Raw genomic sequence first — 20,636 nt, 5'->3', positions numbered from 1 at the left:
CCCAAGAAAAGGATGGGTAATCTCCTCCTATACGATTAATTATGTCTGAAAATTTGCTAGAAGGTCAGCAGCATATATAAGGAAGACTTATTAATAGAGCTATTCAAATTATATGCTAATCACTAAAGCCAGAGAAGAAAGAAAAAAAAATCGGAGTTCTACCAACTTTTGCTAGAAATTACCGAACAGTATCACTAATATCATATATAAGCAAGATTCTGCTGAAAATTATTCAAAAATGACTGGAACAGAACAGCAACAAAAAACTGCCAGATGTGTAGGCTGGGTTTAGAAGAGGTCATGGAACTACAGCCAATGTTAGATGGATCTTAGTGGAAAGCAGAGAGTACCAGAGGAATGTGTATCTGTGTTTCAATGACTATGCATAGGGATTATGTGGATCATAAGAGACTGGCTAACTCTGCAAAGAATGAGAATCCCAGAACACTTAATTATACTTATGTGAAACCTATACTTGGACCAGGAGGCATTTATGAGAACAGAGTAAGGAAACACTGCATGATTCAAAATCAGGACATACATTGAAAGGTATATGCTAGGAATGCATCCTCTCTCCATACCTTTTCAATCTATATGCAGAACAGATCATCTGGAAAGCTGAGCTCTATGAGGAGGAATGTGGCATCAGGAATGGAGAAGGACCCATCAATAACCAGCATTATACAGATAGATGACACAGCCTTGCTTGCTGAAACCGAGGACGACCAGAGGCATCTGCTGCAGAAGGTCAATGACTGCAGCCTTCAATATGAACTGAAGCTCAACAAAGATTCTCACCACTGGGCCAATTGGCAGCATCATGATAGATGGTGAAGAGACTGAGATTCTTAACAGCTTCAGTTTGCTTGGCTCCACAATCAACACGCTTGGTATCAGCAGCCAGGAAACCAAAAGACGAATTACACTGGGAAAATCTGCTGTCTGGGACCTCTCTAGAGTACTGAAAAGCAATGTCAATCTAGAGATCAAGGTGCACCAAATACAGGCCATGCTCTTCACAATTACTTACTATCAGAGAGCTGGACAATGAGTGAGGATGATAGAAAAAAATCGATGCCTTTGAGTTGTGGTGCTGGAGTAGTGAATATACCATGGACTGCTGGAAGAACAAACATGCTCATTTTAGAGAGGATAAACCAGGCTGTTCCTTTGAGGCATGGATTCTGAAGCTTCATGTGACATACTCTGGACATGTTGCAAGGAGGGACTAGTTCTCGGAGAAGGATATTATGCTTGGAAGGGTAGAAGCTAGAGAGAAGACCCTAGATGAAATAGATTGACTCAGTGACTGGAGTAATAGGGTAGTGACTAGAGTGGGGCAGGAGCGTTAGAGAAAATGAGGCTGGCTCAAGATAGAGCAGAGTTCAGAGATATTATATACAGGGTTGCTATGAGGTGCAAGCAACTTGATGCATATAACAATAACAACCAACTTTTGAAATTAACAACCATGTCATCATAATTATTGGCATTTAGAATGCAAAAATGTTGAAAACAAGTAAGATTCAGATTTAGAAATAGTGACCTTGATGACAGAATTGTTTTACAAAACTAGAGATCTGCCCTTCTCCCTCCCCCCAGCAATATAAATAGCAACAATACACATGGATTTTGCCAAAGGGATTATTTTGTTGCTGTTAGGTGCCGGTGAGTCGTAGACGACTCATAGCGACCCTATGAACGAAAGGCCTGAGCACTGTTTGTACAAAGAGTTTCCGGAAGCAAGCCATTTCGGAAGTGGATGCCACTCCTGCTTCCAGGCTTGAAAGAAAATATACAGGAATGAAATTGCTTACAAATGTGAAAAATAGGCAAGTGAGAAGTGCAATACTGCCAGGCAGAACAGCCAGGAGCTGATTGTAGAATAATCACTGCTCAGAGTGAAGTTAAATTAACACTGAAGAAAATGAAAAGAAGCATTCAAGAGTTAAAATGAAGTCTTCAGTATAACCCATGCAAACTTAAGGGACCAATTCAAGAGAAGATCTGATGTTCTGAATGTTGACTAATAACCAGACAAATTGTGGGACAACTTTGAGGAAATACATGAAGAAAGCAAATAGAAAAGCTTTGAAATATCAGATTAGAAAGAGAAAAAAAGAAAAAACTAAAATGAATGTCAGAAGAGATTCTCAAGTTTGCTCCAGAATACAGAGAAGCTAAAGGAAATGGGACAGATTATAAAAAGAACCAAAAAGAAGATATTATGGGGTAGCTTAAGACAACGTAAAGCTCAAATGTTAAATGCTCAAAAAATTTAATTTAGAAAACAAAAAGTGAAGAACATAGTCAACAATTTTTAACATGGAAAAACTGGAAGAAAACAAATGGAAGCCTTAACTTTTAAGACTGAAGGATTCTATAGGCAAAATACTGAAAAAGGCAGGAGGCACCAAAAACAAGATAGAAGGAACACGAGTTACTGAACTGAAAAGAATTGGTTAATATTCAACCATTTCATGAAGCTGTACATGATCAAGAACTAATGTTATTTAAGGAATATTTCCAAGCTGCACTGGTATAAAACAGAGCTCTCAGGATTGGACAGAAAACCAACCAAAGTGATTTAACCAACAAGGGCAGTCATGGAGGCGATTATTCATTTATATCAAACTGGAAGATAGTTACCTGGCTAAATTAGGTCCATGTGTGTCCATTCCAAAGAAAGGTGACAGAACAGAATGCAGAAATTACTGAACAATATCAATGATATCACATGCAAGTAAAATTCTGCTAAGAAATAATTCTAAAATGGCTGGAAGAAGGAGTGTACCCAGAAGAAACTTCCAGGAATTCAAGCTGGATTTAGAAATGGCCACAGGATAAAGGATACCAATCTATTGTTGGATAGATCTTGACTAAAAGCAACAGAAAGATGCTTATGCATGTTTTATTGACTATATAAAGGCATTAGGCTACATGGATTGTAATAAATCATGCATAACACTGAGAACAATGGACATTCCAGAACATTTATTTGTGCTCATATCCAACTTTTTGAGAAAGCAAAACACCACTTTTCACAGCGGTTGCACCATTTTATACTTCCGCCAACAGCATTTGTTAAATTTTGCTAGTCTTACTGGGATGAGATGATATCTCATAGTTGTCTTGATGTGCATCTCTCTTAGAGCTAGGGATTTTGAACATTTCTTCACGTGCTTGTTGGCCATCTGAATGTCTTCCTTGGTGAAGAGTCTGTACATATCCTGTGCCAATTTTTCTATTGGATTATTTACCTTTATCTTGTTGTGGTGCTCAAGTATTTTATAAATTCTAGATATAAGTCCCTTATCTGACATGTCATTACCAAATAATTTTTCCCAGTGACACAGAAGAATTTTATGAACCAAAATACAACGAAGTGCCTACGGTGATGAAGGAGAAGTTCACATTGTTCTGAAGGAATTGGCAAAAAAACAAGGAGGGGTCAGGAATTGACAGCATATGAACTGACAAATTTCAACAATCAAATGCTGTCCTGGATATGCTCACCAGGTTGTGCTAAAAAATATGGAGGACAGCCACCTGGCCAACTGACTGGAACAGATCTGTATTTAAATTTCAAAAAAATGTGACCCAATAAGAGTATAAAAATTATTAAACAATTTCATTACTATCGCATGTAAGCAAGATTCTGCTGAAAATTATCCAGAAACAAATGGAACAAAATATCTGCCAGATGTACAGGCTGTGTACAGAAAACGCCATAGTATTAGGGATCTTATAGCCAGTATTAGAGAATACCAAAGGAATGTCTATCTGTGTTTCACTGACTATGCAAAGGCATTTGACTGTGTGGATCACAAAATGTGGCTGACTCTGAGAAGAATGGGAATCCCAGAACACTCCATTGTGTTTATGCAAAACCTATACTTGGACCAGGAGTTAGTCATCAGAACAGAGCAGGAAGCACTGCATGGTTCAAAATCAGGCAAGGTATATGCCAGGGATGCATCCTATCTTCGTACCTTTTCAACCTATCATCTGGATGGCTGGCCTGTAGGAGGAGGAATGTGACATCAAGACGAGAAAAACTCATTAACAACCTGCGTTATGCAGAAGATACACCCAAGTTAGCTGAATCTGAGTAGGAAATGAAATATTGACTACAGAAGGTCAAGAACTGCAGCCTTCAATATGAACTGAAGCTCAACATCAAGAAAACAAAGATACACTTGGATTTCACCTGATGGTATGCACAGGAATCAGACAGATTACATCTTTGGAAAGAACAGCTGGAGAAGCTCAATATCAGCTGTGAAAACTAGGCCAGGAGCTGATAGTGGAACAGACCACCAACTACTCATATGCAAGTTCAAGCTGAAGTTGAGGAAAATTAAACCAAATCCAAGGCAACCAAAATATGACTTTGAGTCTATCCCACCTGAATTTCAGAACCATCCCAGGAACAGGTTTGAGGCCTTGAAAACACTAATGAGCGAAGACCAGATGAGTTGCGGGAGGATAGTTTCATCCAGGAAGAGTGCAAACGGTCATTGCAAAGACAGAAGAGGAAGCGAAGACCAAAATGGATGTAAGAAGAGACTCTAAAAATTGCACTGGAGCGCAGAGAAGCCAAAGCACAAGGAAGAATTCAAGATACTAAAGAGTTGAATAGAAGATTTCAAAAGGCACCACAGGATGACAAAGCAAAATATTACAATGAAATGTGCAAGGACATGGAGTCAGAAAATCAAAAGGGCGGAACTCGTTCAGCATTTCTTAACCTCAAGGAACTGAAGAACAACTTAAAACCTCAAGTTGCTATAATCAAGGATGCTTTCGGCAGAATGTTAAATGATCCGGGAAGTATTAAAGATGATGGAAAGAATATACTGAATCACTGTATCTAAAGGAATTGGTAGACACAGAAGAATTTCATGAAACAACATATGAGCAAGAGCCTATAGTGATAAAAGAAGTTCAAGCTGCTCTGAAGGAAATGGTAAAAAATAAGGCTCCAGGAATAGATGGTATACCGATTGACGTATTTCAGCTAACAGATGCTGCCCTGGACATGCTCACCAAGTTGTGCCAAGATATCTGGAGAACCACCACTTGGCCAACTGACTGGAAGAGATCTATATTTGTTCCCATCCCAAAGAAAGGTGGCCCAACAGTGTGTGGAAACCACAGAACAATATCACTGATTTCACATGCAAGCAAGATTCCACTGAAGATAATCCAAAAACGACTGGAACAAGCACATCAGCAGAGAACTGCTAGAAGTCCAGGCTGGGTTTAGAAGGGTTTGTGGTATTAGGGATATTGTAGGTGATGTTAGATGGATCTTAGCTGAAAGCAGAGAATCCCAGAGAAATGTCTGTGTTTCATTGATTATGAAAAGGCGTTTGACTGTGTGGATCATAACAAACTGTGGCTGACATTGAGAAGAATGGGAATCCCAGAACACTTGATCGTACTAATGTGAAACCTATACTTGGACCAAGAGGCAGTCGTCAGAACAGAGCAAGGAAACACAGCATGGTTCAAAATTGAGAGGGGTGTACACCAAGGATGTGTCCATACCTTTTCAACCTGTATGCAGGAAAGATTATCCAGGAGGCTGGGCTCTATGAGGAGAAATGTGGGGTCAAGATGGGTGGACGATTTATCAACAATCTGCCTCATGGAGATGACACAACCTTGCTTGCTGAAACTGAGGAGGACCTGAAGCACCTGCTACAGAGTGTCAAGGACTGCAGCTTCCAATATGGATTGAGGCTCAATGTCAAGAGGACAAAGATTCTCACCACTGGGCCAACTGGCAGCATCAGGATGGATGGTGAAGAGACTGAGATTGTTCACAGCTTTAGTTTGCTTGGCTCCACAGTCAACACTCTCAGCAGCAGTAGCCAGGAAATTAAAAGGCACATTGCCATGGGAAAGTCAGCTGTTAGGGACCTCTCCAAAGCACTGAAGAGCAATGGTGTCTCTCTGGAGAATAAGGTTCATCTGATACAGGCCGTGGTCTTCGCAATCACTTGTTATGCATCAGAGAGTTGGACAATGATGGGGATAGAAGAAGAATTGATGCCTTTGAGCTGTGGTGCTGGAGAAGAGTATTGAGAGTACCATGGTCTGCTAGAAAAACAAACAGATCCATCCTGGAAAGGGTTAAACCAGGTGGCTCCTTGGAGGCAAGGATTCTGAGGCTCTAACACATTTGGACATGTTGTGAGGAGAGAACCAGTCCTTGGAGAATGACATCATGCTTGGGAGGGTGGAGGGAAAGCCCAGGAGGAGAAGGCCCTCTATGAGGTGGATTGATTCAGTGCCTGGGATAATCGGGGGGGAGTGTCAGAGACAGTGTGACTAGCACAGGACAGAGCAGAGTTTAGGGCTTTTGTACATAGGATCACTATGAGTCGCAAGCAACTCGACAGCACATAACAACAACAACAACACAGGGCTTCCACAAGAAAAAGACTGATAATGCTGTAACAAAATGGACAAAACACATGAAAATACTTTTTAGAAGAGAAGACATTCAGATGGCCTACAGGCATATGAAGAAATGTTCAAAATCACTGGCGATAAGAGATGAAAATTAAAAGTACAATGAGATCACATCTCATCCAGGTACTAGTATTAAAGTTTATTTGGATAGCAAACAGTAAACGTTGGAGAGGATATGGGGAGACTGGAACTGCTGTTAGGAATATAAACTGATACACTCATTTTGGAAGGCAGTTTGGTGTTTACTTAAAAAGCTGTACATAAAAAAAAAAAAAGCTGTACATAGAAATACAAGGTGAGCCGGCTAGGAATATACCCCAAGGAATTTAGAACTGAGACATGAACAGAGAGATACATACACCTATGTTCACAGCACTGTTATTCAAAATAGCAAGAAAACTGAAACAGCCCAAATGCCCAAAAAACCAATGGATTAAGAAACAGTGGTACATTCACAAGATGGAATACTATGCAGCTCTAAGGAACAATGATTTAAAAAAATATACAACATGGGAAAGTCTAGAATGCATTATGCTGAGTGAATATAGTCTTATTAGGGTAAATACTATGTAAGATGATTATTTTAAAAACAGAAGTATTAACTAGTTAAGATGTATATAAATGTCCAAAATTGGAAGGGAGAAAAAAATGATGGAGGCAGAAAAACTCAAGGGTGGAAATCAGTAGGAAAACAGAGATCAGTGGGTGGACTGGGGGAAGAGGGAGGAAATGGGAAAGATTCAATCGGGACTTGAAAATTGCTAATATAATAGACAAACATCAATGGTAATTAATTATATGTGATACAGTGCATATGAATAAGTGTATGAAACACAATAAATGAGGGATTGTATGGAATATAATGTATATGAATGAAACACAATGTGAACAAATCATTGTATGAAAAACCATTTAAGGGGAAAAAAGCATGTATCAAGTCAGTAACCTTAACAATGTATAAAATGTGCAGTCAGAAGGCAACTCAAAAACTCTCCAATATCAAAGCAATGGCTGAACTTTACTGGTATAATTTCTTCTCAATTTAACCTGATCTGCTTCTTTATAAAACACTTATCTGCATGTTGGGCCAATGTTATAAATTATGGATCACTTACCTGATGACAGTATTCTGTGACAGATCTCGTAACAGGGGAACAGGAGAACATACTATTCTACAGAGAAACCAGAAAAATACTTAATTTGCAAATTTTCAGAATCCTTTTAGATAAGTCAGAGCAAAATATGGCTTGTTTAGCAGGCTTTACAGAATATAAAGACATAAAATGCACCAACAAAGCCAATATAAACATTTGCAACTTTCTGAAAGAGGTACTATCTTCCTTACTTCTCATAACAGAAGACAACTATGGGCAACACCTTATATCAGAATTTATAAAAACCCCCTACAAACAAACAAACAAACAAAACAAAACAAAACAAAACAAAACAAAAAGACAACCCAACAGAGAAGGTTTTCTACTGAGTTAAAAACAAAGCTAAACAACTAATTCATACATGAGAAAGCATTTGACTTTCCAATACTCGTGAAAATGTAAACAGAGACCACAGTAAGTCACTGTTCTTGTTGTGTACCATTGAGTGAGAACCAACCTACAGCTGACCTTCCAGAGGGTTTTTTGACAGTAAATCACACAGAAGGAGACTGTTTGTTTTTCTTCCATAGAATACGTGGTGGATCCAAACTGCTTGCCTTTGTGTTAGCAGCGCAATTCCTTACTACTACACCACCAGAGTTCCCAAATGTTAAAAAAAAAAAAAAAAATTAAAAAAAAAAAATCTCACAAAGTCACTGAGATTATTAAACAGTATAATCACTTTGGAAAACCATCTGATGCTATCTAGAAACACTGAAAATATAAACACTCTTTACACGCTTAAAATCTACTAAGCAAACAAAGAGGGGAAACAAGTGAAGACAAAAAACAAACAGTTACGAAGGATCTCAAACATTTTTCTCTTAGTTATACTATGAATCCTTACTTATGATATCCCTTATATTATCATTTCTACTGGGAAGGTAAGAAACTACTTACAGTATTATCTAAGTTTTAACCTAACTGATTCTCTGAAAGGGTTTCAGAAACCGTCAGAGCTCCCTGTAGAAGGTAACACAGCTACTATGTTGAAGAGTAGTTAAGAAGGTCGTTGGTTTTTTTAAAAATTGGATTTTTACTATTAGGAAATATAATACTTCAGCAACAAGAAATAAATGCTAACCAAACTTTCCTTGTGACCTTAATGATACACAAATTAACACTTACTGATCTGGAAGGATAGCTTCTTCATCCAAGGAAAACTTTCCTTGAATTCCATGACATAATTCAGGTGGTACATCTACTGGCTGGGGAAAAAATGCATTGGTGATAACCAAATCATCACACTTTTCTTAAAACAGTTCATATGAAACAAATTATCATACCTCTGTGGAGCCTGTCTGATACAGGTCTAAAATGAAGTCATGGAGTGGGTGACATTTTCCCACAAACAGAACATCCCCACCAAGGCTGTTTCTCCTAGCTGGGGAAGAAGTAAGATAAGACCCACAGGTCAAACAATTCTATCTACATGATCAATTCTTAACAAGAAAAGTGTAACCAAATTTTAACGACTTTATTAAAATAATCTAAAAGTTTAATAAATAACATTCCTCTATGGGGGGGTCTCCTCCTCTGCTATGCATTGTAGCCTCTGAAAACTCCCACTTTGGGAGAATCTGCTATAAATCAGTTCAGATTTGCTGGCAATAAACAACAGTAACAAACTGTAATGTAATTTACACAGGACTCAATTTCTTATTTTATGAGATAAAACATGATTCTCCAGACAAACCAAATTCCTTCTACTGGTTTTTATACCATTATTAAATAGCTTAAAAGATAAATATAAAATTTTTCCAATAGAGCCCACTTTGGCAATGTCATAATCTGCAAAATTTAACTGTTAGGATTAACTGTATTTTTTAAAAATGCAAAATAACATTTCAAGTCAGCCCCTTGAGAATGCATACTTTAGCTTTACCATACAAGTTATGAGGTGAGTGGGGTTCAGGAGAGAAAAATGATAGGGGGAAACAAATACCACCTTGATACACAAAACTACTTTAAAAAAAAATAAACTATTTCTTTTACACAGACAAAAACATTTTTATTCCATAGAAAACTTTAAAAACTCAAAGGACATTCCTAACATGTTGCTACTATATAATGTACTATATTATACTACATAATGGCTACTTAGTGTACAGAAAATTAAGACACAAAATTAACTTTTGTTATTAAAAAAAAAATAAAGCCTATAATTCGTGTTCATTCTCCTCATGAGATCAAACAAACTGGGGGGTTGATGAAATTTTATATATAAATATCAAAGCTGTATTGATCAGACTTAAAAAAACGCTGCTCAAGATGGAATATAAAAGCATTTAACACTGCGCACTTACTTTCTTCTGGAGTGAGATCTGGGTATACCTCTTCTAGAGCAGCTCGAAGCCTCCGCTCATCTACAAATGGCAACAGGGCAACACCTGTGGGAAGAAAAAACCCAACATAGGAGCCACCCTGATTCTTTAAAATTACCTAATTCTAAGATACTGAGGTGAATAAACATTACTAACAAAACACTTGCAAATCCAAAAGACATTTTAGAATTGAATCCATTTAGCCAAAATGCAAATGTAAATAAATACTGCCCACATGATGAGAGAAGGAAAAAAATTAATATATTTTCCATTCTTAATACAGCTCATAGAAAATAATGTATTCCCTTTTTTAAAAAAAAATTTTATTTTATACTGGTTTTCTTACAAAGTTCATATACATTGTTTTCACACCGCATCTTTTCCATTTCCTTTTCCCACCCGTCCACCTACCCAGCAAACCCACCCTCAACCCCTCTGGTCTCACCCTCCTCCTCATTGGATCCTCATACACATTCTAACAATAATGGATGGTTTTATACAGTTTTTGTCCTTTTATGGGACTGTTAGTTCACTCAGCATTATGTTTTGCAGTCCCTCACAAGTTAGGTACTGATTTGCAAAATCATTGCTTCTATGTGCTGTGTAGTATTCCATCATGTGAATGTACCATAAATTTTGTAATGAAAATTATGTATCTTTAATCAAACCCTAAGAAGCTCTGGTGGCTAAGTGGTAAGGAGTTGTGTTTGTTGCCAACCCAAAGGCATGCAGTTGAAATCCACCAGCTACTGTGTGGGAGAAAGATAGGCAGTCTCTTCCCATATGATTTAGTGTCTTCAAAATTCCACTTGGAAACAACTCCAAAAAAGTCAGTATTCTGACCTGATGGGACTCAACAAAAACACCAACAATCTAACTTAGGGAGCTCTAACATACTTTGGACATGTTGCAAGGAGGGACAGGTCCTTGAAGAGGGACATCATGCTTGGTAGGGTGGAGGGACAGCGCAGAAGGGGAAGGCCCCCTATGAGGTGGATTGATTCAGTGACTGGGCTAATTGGGATGGGTGTGTCGGAGACAGTACGACTGGCACAGGACAGAGTTTAGGGATGTTGTACATAGGGTCGCTATGAGTCATAAGTGACTCGATGGCACATAACAACAACAACTGCTGGTGCCAATGGTGCTGACTGAGGATCTGACCAAGATGAGATCAATAACAACCTCAGTAGTTTCTCTACCTATCATGATGCTGCTTCTTGGCCTACTGGTGAGGATCTCTTGTTTTCTTGATGTTAAGATGCAATCCATTTTGACAGCTGCAGTCCTTGACCTTCTGCAGCAAATGCTTCAAGTCCTCCTCAATTTTAGCAAGAAAGGTTGAGTCATCTGTATAACAAGGTTGCTCATGAGTCTTCTTCCAATTCTGATGCCACATTCCTCCTCAAAGTCCAGCCTCCTGAATGACCTGTTTCACAAATAGACTGAAAAGATATGGAGAAAAGATGCATCCCTGATGCACTCCTTTCTTGATTTTGAACCATGCACTGTTTCCTTGCTCTGTTGCTATGACCACTTTCTGGTCTAAGTATAGCTTTTGCATGGGCACAGTGTTCTGGGATTCCCATTCTTCTCAATGTTAGCCGCAATTTGTTGTGACCCATACAGTCAATGTCTTATTATGGAAAAAAAGAAAAACCCCCAAAATGGACATTCTTCTGGTACTCTTTGCTCTCAGCCAAGATCCATCTGGCTCTGGCAATGATGTCCCTAGTGCCATGGTCTCTTCTAAACACATCTCATACTCCTAACAGTCATCTTTCAATATATTGTTCCATTCGTTTTTGGATAATCTTCAGCAAGATTTTGCTTGCCATGTGATATTAGTGATATTGTTCAATAATTTTCACATTTCCTTTTGATCACCATTTCTGAGAATGGGACTAAATATGGATCTTTTCCAGTCAGCTGGCCAGGTTACTGTCCTTCAGATTTTTTTGCACAACCTGGTGAATGCATCCTGGGCATCTGTTTGTTGAACTTTATCAACTGTATTCCATCAATTTCTGGGGCCTTATTTTTTTCCAATTTCTTCACAGCAGCTTGAACCTTCTTTTATTACCACTGGCTCTTGATTGTATGTTACTTCTGATATGATTCTGTGTCAGTCAATTCTTTCTGGTAGAGTGACTCTTCCTTAATCACTGTAGATTTTGCCCATAGCATTTGTAGGTATTGCACCTCAAGGTCTGAATTTAGTATTTGGAACGTGGAATGTACGTAGTAATAAAGAAAAACTGGATATTATTGAAAAAGAAATGGAACACATAAATATTGACCTACTAGGAACTAGCAAATTGGGATGGACTGTGATGGGCTACTGTGAATTAAATAATCATATGATCTCCTATGTTGGGAATTAAAAAGTGAGGAAAAATAAAGTTTCATTTATAGTAAAAAAAGATTCATTCTTAATGGTGAGTAACATGAACTATCCATAAACATACAAGGAAGATCTGTTACTGCCACTATCTTTCAAATATATGCAGCAACACCTAGCGCCAAAGAGGAGAAAACAGAAGATTCCTATCAACTTCTGCAGTCTGAAATAGACTGAACATGCAACCAAGACTGAATAATAATAACTGGTGACTGGAATTAAAAAGTTGGGAATAAGAAGGACCAATAGTCAGAAAAGATAAGCTTAGTGATAAAAAAGAGGTTACAGATAGAATGATGGAATTTTGTATAATCAATGGCTTGATTGGCTGTACAGTCAACACTCCTGGCACCAGCAGTTGGGAAATCAAAAGACAAACTATAGTAGGAAAATCTGCTATCAGGGACCTCTCCAGAGTGCTAAAGAGTAACAATGTCAGTCTGGAGACTAAGGTGAAACTGATCCAGGCAATGGTCTTTGCAATTACTTGCTATGCATCAGAGAGTCAGACAATGACTAAAGATGATAAAAGAAGAACTGATTCCTTTGAATTGTGGTGCTAAAGAAGAATACTGAACATACCATGGACTGCCAGGAAAAACAGGTCTGTCCTAGAGAGAGTAAAACCAAGTTGCTCCTGTGAAGTAAGGATTTTAGGGTTCGTCTTGACATATTTTGGGCATGTAGCTAGGAGGAACCAGTCTGTGGAGAAGAACATTATGCTTGGAAGGGGACGGACTGGCACAGTAACTGGGGTAATGAATATCAGAGATAGTGAAATTGGCTCAGACAGGACAGGGTTTAGAGCTATTGTACAGTCGCTATGAGTCACAAGCAACTTGACAGCAAATAAAAACAGCAACAACTACAAACAAAAGAGTACACTCCTTAAGTCTATGATGTGTTCTGTAAAATTCTGTGATAGACATCATGCAACCCTGTATTATATATAGTATATATTTGATACAAGTATGTCAATTTATGTGGATAGAAGATGACCCCAGGTCATATGACTGGCTCTAACTTCTGCCTATGATTTTATGAGAAAATATCTAACATTACCAAAATGGGGAAAAAACCCACACCAAAAGAACCACCTTTAATGCAAAGTTTCAAATTTCAACCTCACTCTCCTACCAACATGTACAACCAAAAATACAAGTAATATGCTGAACATAGTATTGTCATGACACAGCAGGAGACAGAGGCTAACAACAAAACCCAGCACCCTACCTGTTCCTCTACTGTTGTTTAACCAATTCTGTTCAATGGATACACCACTCTGACTAAATTTCAGCCTGATTTTATATTTTCCCATTAGTAAAACTATACTTAAAATACCCCTTAAAATGTTAGAAATATAAATTACTTATGTTCTGTTAAAAAGGCTGTCGTTCCCCCACTTCACTGATTTCATCTCCTTGTCAAATATCAGTAGACCATAGATAGATGCGTTGATCTCTGGATTCTCAATTCGATTCCATTGATCTATGTGTCTGTCATTGTACCAGTACCATGCTGTCTTTACCACTACGGCAGTGTAGTAGGATTTGAAATCAAAATTACTTATGTTCTGAATTTTAAAAATTCTACCAACATTAGCTCGTTGAGGCTTTCTAACTCAACACTCAGCAACCCTATGTACAACAGAATGAAAAACTGCCACGTCTAGCACCATCCTCAAAGTCACTGCTGTACAAATTCACTACTACAGATACTGGGTTAATCCATCTCATTGAGGATCATCCTCTTTACTGCTCAGTCTCAACTTTACTTGTTAGACATCATTAGTCTTCTTATTTTACACAGGGAGAAAATGAGAAGTGAACAAAGCCAAGGTCACACAACCAAGCTAGAATTGAGTTCCAACCAACCTGGCCCCAAGTTTGGGCTCTGCAATACCTATGCTGATGAGCAGAGGCCAACACCTGAGAAGAGGAATGGCCTGGACTGACAGCAGCTCACTAGGCAGAAAATCTACTTTCTAATAAAGTAGAAGAGAAAAGTATTACTTGCATACTTAAATACAAAACAGTATCAGTCAAAAAATGTGCACTGAAGGAAGTATCTGGCTCAGATAATACTCAATGCCACCTCAACATGATGGAGTAAGCAGAGAGAGTACTCTTTCCTTTGCCTTCCTATTTTGTCCACTCCAATTCATACCACTCACTTCTCATTTCTTGTCTTATGACTTGTGCTATTACAGAACAATAATGGCCTGCCAAGTTCCTTTGTGTTAATTCAGGTTTATAGGGATTGCCAGTCCTGCTGAGACAAGATGTACATTACCAGTGTTATCTAGCTGATTTAAAAACTTAAGAAATCTGATGTACTGGTTAAGAAATGGTAATGAAGTTTTTGTGTTTGTTTTTTTTTAAAAAAAAAACGAACCAAAAAAGCCACCGACCAATTTAAACTTAATTCTGTTCATTACCTGCAAATATCAAACCAAAAAAACACCCCCCACTGCTACGTGGAGTTGTTTCTGGCTCACAGCAACCCTCCAAGGCTGTTAATGGAATGACTGTTAATCTAATCTTTCTGGTTTGGAGTCGCTGGTAGAGTTGAACTGACTTTTCAGTGAGCAGTCTACCACAGCAGTCCACAAGACAAAAAAGTCTCCTCAAGCTCAGGTCCTATGTGTTTATTGACTGCTTACCAAAAAGTTGACAATCTAAACTCACCAGACACTAAGTAGAAGAAATATGCTGAGGTCTGCTTCCATAAAGATTAAAGCCTTGGAAACCTGAAGGGGCAGTTCTACTCTGTCCTACAGAATTGCTAAGTCACAATTAATCTAATGGCAGCAAGATTTTAAACTAAATAAAAGTACAATTCTTTTCTTCTAATTAATGGCAGTTTACTAGAATATACAGTACCATTCTGATAGACAAACTTAATGAAGATAAAAAAATGTTGCTTAACTCTGTAAACTCAGTATAGGAAGAAAAGAAAAATCTAACCATAGGATCCCATTACTAAGAGCAATTCTTCTTCTTTACTCAATTTCCCATGTCTCTTAGCAAACAAAAGCTATAAATCGAGTGCGCCAGAATCTGTAAAGTGCACATTACTTATTCTCTAGTCAAATAATTGTTAAAATTATCTATTCTGTGTTAACCTAGCCTCTAAATATAGCCTCAAAAATACTGTCCTTTCTCTCATATGGAGTTACCCACCTTCCTTCTTTAATTACCCACTACAACCCTTTGTTTTGCACCGGCCATACAGTATCATTGCATAAGACAAAAGATAGGAACTCCGTATCTGAGGAAACTTTCCTCAATGGAAGTTAATCAAGCACTTTCCTACATATTCAGTTGTTCCCCTTTAATATAGCCTCCTTCTCACACTGTTCAATGTAAATTAAGTATACAAAGGAAAAATAAAATACTGTTCTTATTGGTCTCTCACACCAATTAGTTTACAATTCCTTTCCTTTTTATCAGAATATCCTCCATTGAAATATCTTCAGAACGCAAGCCTAGATCAGCAAATATATTTACATAAATATGTTAATAATTATGTTTGGCTATACATTATATGTAAATATATTTGCTGATGATTCTCTCATTCCATAAATCATGCAAATAGGCTTGGTAAAATTACAAAATTATTTTAAAACAAAAAGTAATAAATGAAAATTTTTACCTTGCCATGCATATTTCTTCCCATTCAAATCAATAGCAAAATCTTCAGGGTAGAAATCAATTATACTAGAATCCTATGGCAGGAAGAAAAGTAAAGAATTTAATAAAATAAAAACTCTTATTAAGAATGTGCTATAATTTTGTTCATAACATTCTCATCAGACTTGATGAGGAAAATAAGGTAAATTCTTTTTTAATGCTTAAATGAAGTCATTAATCATAGCTCTAATTAAATAAAAGTCACAGTCTTATTTTAAATGAAAAGGCATTATTATTATAGAAGAATCAGAACTAACAACTACTTTAGGCTGAAGATATGCAGTGAAGAGTTTCTTGACTAAAAATTCCTACTTTCCTAATTCTCCACTCCTAATTGGTACAAACAAGATTCAGAGGTGAGTTCACATAAGCCAGTCTTCTGTGCTCTGGTAGCCACAACTGGTGGCTGGGAGAAATAAAAATAAAGACTTAACACGTAGGCTGAGAACAAAATCCAATACAAATCAATGTTATTTATTTGGTAGAATAATGACTGACAAAAAAAGCAAGGGGGGAAAAAGGAGGATATAATGAAAATATATAGAACTCAAACACATTGTTTCTGTACTTCATTACTTTAAGAAATACAAATGAAGCCATGACAAGTGCTAGTGAAATCTATGACAAAATCCTTATCACCAAAACACTGAGATACTCACAGGGTCACTCATGAGCTTCCGCCATGATGGAGGGAGAAAATTACCACTTGCAGCTGGAAAAACCCCCATAAGTTGTTCCAGTGGTTTAAACTATAAGGAAAATAAAAGACACACAATTTTTATCCAAGCTAAAATTCAATTAATATTACGTTGCTAACTTGATTGTTCTAATGTGATCTATACTTGGACCAGGAGGCAGTTGTCAGAACAGAGCAAGGGAACACTGCATGGTTCAAAAATGGGAAGGGCGTAGGCCAGGGATGCGTCCTATCGCCATACCTTTTCAATTTCTATGCAGAACAGATTATCCGGGAAGCTGGGAAAATGTGGGGTCAAGATTGGTGGAAGATCTATCAATAATTTACGTTATGCAGATGACACAACCCTGCTTGCTAAAACTGAGGAGGACCTGAAGCACTTGCTGCAGAGGGTCAAGGCCTGCAGCCATCAATATGGATTGAGGCTCAATGTCTAGAAGACAAAGATTCTCACCACTGAACCAACTGGCAGCATCAGGTTGGATGGTGAAGAGACTGAGATTGTTCACAGCTTTAATTTGCTTGGCTCCACAGTCAACACTCTCGGCAGCAGTAGCCAGGAAATTAAAAGGCGCATTGCCATGGGAAAGTCTGTTGTTAGGGACCTCTCCAAAATACTGAAGAGCAATGGTGTCTCTCTGGAGACTAAGGTGCATCTGATACAGGCCATGGTCTTTGCGATTACTTGTTATGCATTAGAGAGTTGGACAATGACCAAGGAGGATAGAAGGAGAATTGATGCCTTTGAGCTGTGGTGCTGGAGAAGAGTATTTAGAGTACCATGGGCTGCTAGGAAAACAGATTCATCCTGGAAAGGGTCAAACCAGGCTGCTCCTTGGAGGCAAGGATTCTGAGGCTCCATCTAACATACTTTGGACATGTTGTAAGGAGAGACCAGTCCTTGGAGAAGGACATCATGCTTGGTAGGGTGGAGGGACAGCGCAGGAGGGGACGGCCCTCTATGAGGTGGCTGATTCAGTGACTGGGGTAATCGGGATGGGAGTGTCAGAGACAGTGTGACTGGCACAGGACAAAACAGAGTTTAGGGCTGTTGTACATAGGGTCACTATGAGTTGCAAACAAATTATCAAGCTTACCGGTTTTGTGCCTTTCTCAAAATCAGAAGGCATGCCAGCAATACCCTCAAAGTCTGAAGCAAATGGTGCGTAATGAAATGGGTAATACCACTTCCAGGAAGCACAGCCCTAGAATAATTGAAAATAGTGACAATAATAAAAACAGTGATAATGATAGGCACATTGGAAAAAAGAGAAATCAGACTATTAACCTATAACATTTATAAAACACATGAATTAAAGAATGTATTTCACAAGACCTTATAGGTTTTGATTAACTCTAAACTTCTTACTTCATACTATCAGCTCTTTCATTTAAAAAATATTGTAAAGCAAGAATTAGTAACTAATATTTCTTGTGAAAATTCACTGGGAAGTTTACAGAGCAAAATGATTTCCATCCAACTATCAGATACATTTTTTGCTTTTGACATTCATTATGATGTCAACAATGAAACCTCTCCTTCCTATAATTACAACTTTCACGGATTCTACCTCTTGATCATCTGTTGTTGATTATCCTGAGAAGAGAGTGCCTCCCTGATGGGGCTCAGATTTATTCCCCAGATTCAAAGACTAAAGACTCTCTATGGTACCAGAAGTTCTCATCATTCTTTATTGGACTAATAAGTGTATTTTTTAGGGCTCTAACAGTTGTTTTGCATTTTTTTTGCACATTCCATCCAGGACCTTCTACTGGTTCACTTTTATAGTGATTAGTAGTGGTAACTGGGCACCATCTAGTTCTTCTGATCTCAGGATGGTGGAGGCCGAAGTATGTGTGGTCCATTAAGTTTTTTTGACTGATAATTTCTATAAATCTTTGCTTTTCTTCCCTATCCTTTTCTTCCAGACGGAGGAAAACCAACAGCTCATGATTTTGAAATGTCAACTGTTACTAGGTAAAGACTTTTAATCATTAAAATATATCAGGTAGCCTTTCTTCTCAATTCTAGAGCTGCCACAATCAAATAAAACAAGAGCAGCTACAGCTGACACTTGGTGAGCATGCAGACAATGACAAGTATCACTGACACAGTGGTTGAGAGTAAAACCGTCACAAAGTTTCTTTTACAACTTCCTATTATATTTTCACATAACAACTTTCTCTTTAAAAATATTGGAGTAATGTCACCAAAAGAAAACAAGAACAAGTTAGACTCTTAGAAGTCTTTAATAGTAGGGAGCTCTGGTGGCCTAGTGGCAAGCAGCTGCATTGCAATCTCAGAGGTACATACATGGTTTGAATCCACCAGATGCTCTGCTGGAGGAGGAGGAGTGATCTACACCTGTACCAGTCAGATCCAATTTGATGGTACATAAACAAAAAAATTTTTTTTTTTTTTTTTTAAAAAAAGAAGTCTTTAATCGTGTTTTGGTTGTGCTATGAACTAAAATATTGAGACTAGAAGTAACTTTCCAATAGACTATACCTAATATGTATTATTTTATTACATTATTTTCCATTTAAAAACTTCATCTACTCCCAGGTCACAGCAAACAACGTGTTTTGCTCTCAGAGCACTATACTAGATATTAACCTTCAGTGCTACTATCTCCAATATGTCTGTCTATAATAGTTAACCAATCTGATAACTCAATTGGTACAAGATTTAAATCAGAAACAGATGACTCCAATTATAATGCATGTAACATCACTACATTATATGAAGGAGAGTGCATAATTTCAATTCCTTTCATTTTCTTAGTATTTCTTTTTGTTTTTATCATTTGTCCTGTGGCCTTGTTAAATGATTAGTTTCCCATTTCTTTTTTGTACTCCAATTAAAAGTATACTAGACTTTACTAATCTGTGGCGATTTCTTCTTGTTGCTGCTGTATACCAACAAGTCTGAAATGACCTCCAGTGGGTTTTTATTAACAGCTCTTCCTTACCACTAAGCCAACAGAGCTCCCTCAAACATCCTTTGTTGTTAACCCAAAGGTGTATTGTTCTAATCTACCAGCTATTCTGGAGGAGACAGATGGATAATCTCTCAGGATAGTTACTGGTCTAAAAACCCACTAGAGGATCAGTTATGAGTTGGTTCTGATGCAAGAGTCTTTAACAACAAAAGACATATAAAGTACAGTTAACCAAACCATTTGCTTGATGCCAAAATCCTTTGGCAAAAGTTATCTTTGGTTATATACCAATGAATTTCTAAGTCTTTTCAACCAAATATAATTAAAGGTAATAAATTTGTGAATAGAAACCTTTACAAAATGAGGTCTACATTTTATTTCAGGAAAAAAGCTCCGCAGTACACATTACTATCGGTACTATCATCTTCCTAAAATTATCTGCTAATGATACAAATAAAAATATTTCAAAAGAAAAAAGAAAAGAAAAATTTTCCTTTTGTACCTGGTAATAATATCGAAGAACCCAGCAAAGTCCTTCAACATAAGACTGTACAACTTTACGACGGAACTTCTCATCAGCTGCATCAACATCAAATTTGTTCTTATAATACCGCTGCTTCCAACCAGCTTCCCATAACCTAAAATCAGGCATGGCCAATAATATTGAATTAACACTTATTTAATAATTGGTCTTCCAGAGCAATTAAAATTTAATATCCAAGTACAATGAGAACACATTAAACAGTAATACTACATCAGATTCTTTCTGAAAAGGCCTACTTTTACAGGATTTATTATCAACTTAAACATCAAAAACTCAAACACCTATTTCAGTAGGATCATTTCATTTGTCTTTTGTCTGTCTCTCTCTACTATTTCTTATAAAATAGAGATGGACAACAAGCACTTATTATTACGCAGAACATGCATTTGCTCTAATTTT

The 20,636-nt window shown here is 37.5% G+C and overlaps 1 protein-coding gene across 2 annotated transcripts in view; it reads right to left on the bottom strand.

Annotated features, from left to right (window-relative positions):
• The window catches only part of XRN2 (5'-3' exoribonuclease 2), a 91,152-nt gene that overhangs the window by 28,435 nt on the left and 42,081 nt on the right, over window positions 1–20,636 (bottom strand). For both annotated transcript variants that reach the window (XM_006895653.1, XM_006895654.1), the window contains 8 exons: window positions 20,196–20,331; window positions 17,849–17,956; window positions 16,714–16,803; window positions 16,017–16,089; window positions 9,944–10,027; window positions 8,924–9,021; window positions 8,766–8,845; window positions 7,599–7,655 (listed from right to left, as the gene is read on the bottom strand). In XM_006895653.1, the coding sequence (XP_006895715.1) occupies window positions 7,599–7,655; window positions 8,766–8,845; window positions 8,924–9,021; window positions 9,944–10,027; window positions 16,017–16,089; window positions 16,714–16,803; window positions 17,849–17,956; window positions 20,196–20,331 (726 nt within the window). The remainder of the gene's footprint in view (window positions 1–7,598; window positions 7,656–8,765; window positions 8,846–8,923; window positions 9,022–9,943; window positions 10,028–16,016; window positions 16,090–16,713; window positions 16,804–17,848; window positions 17,957–20,195; window positions 20,332–20,636) is intronic.

This window comes from Elephantulus edwardii, unplaced genomic scaffold, assembly GCF_000299155.1.
Source record: "Elephantulus edwardii isolate Elephantulus edwardi_28Jun2011 unplaced genomic scaffold, EleEdw1.0 scaffold00172, whole genome shotgun sequence".
Taxonomy (NCBI): Eukaryota; Metazoa; Chordata; class Mammalia; order Macroscelidea; family Macroscelididae; genus Elephantulus; species Elephantulus edwardii.
The sequence above is the reverse complement of the archived record's forward strand: the minus strand, read 5'-3'. Positions and strand labels throughout refer to the sequence as shown.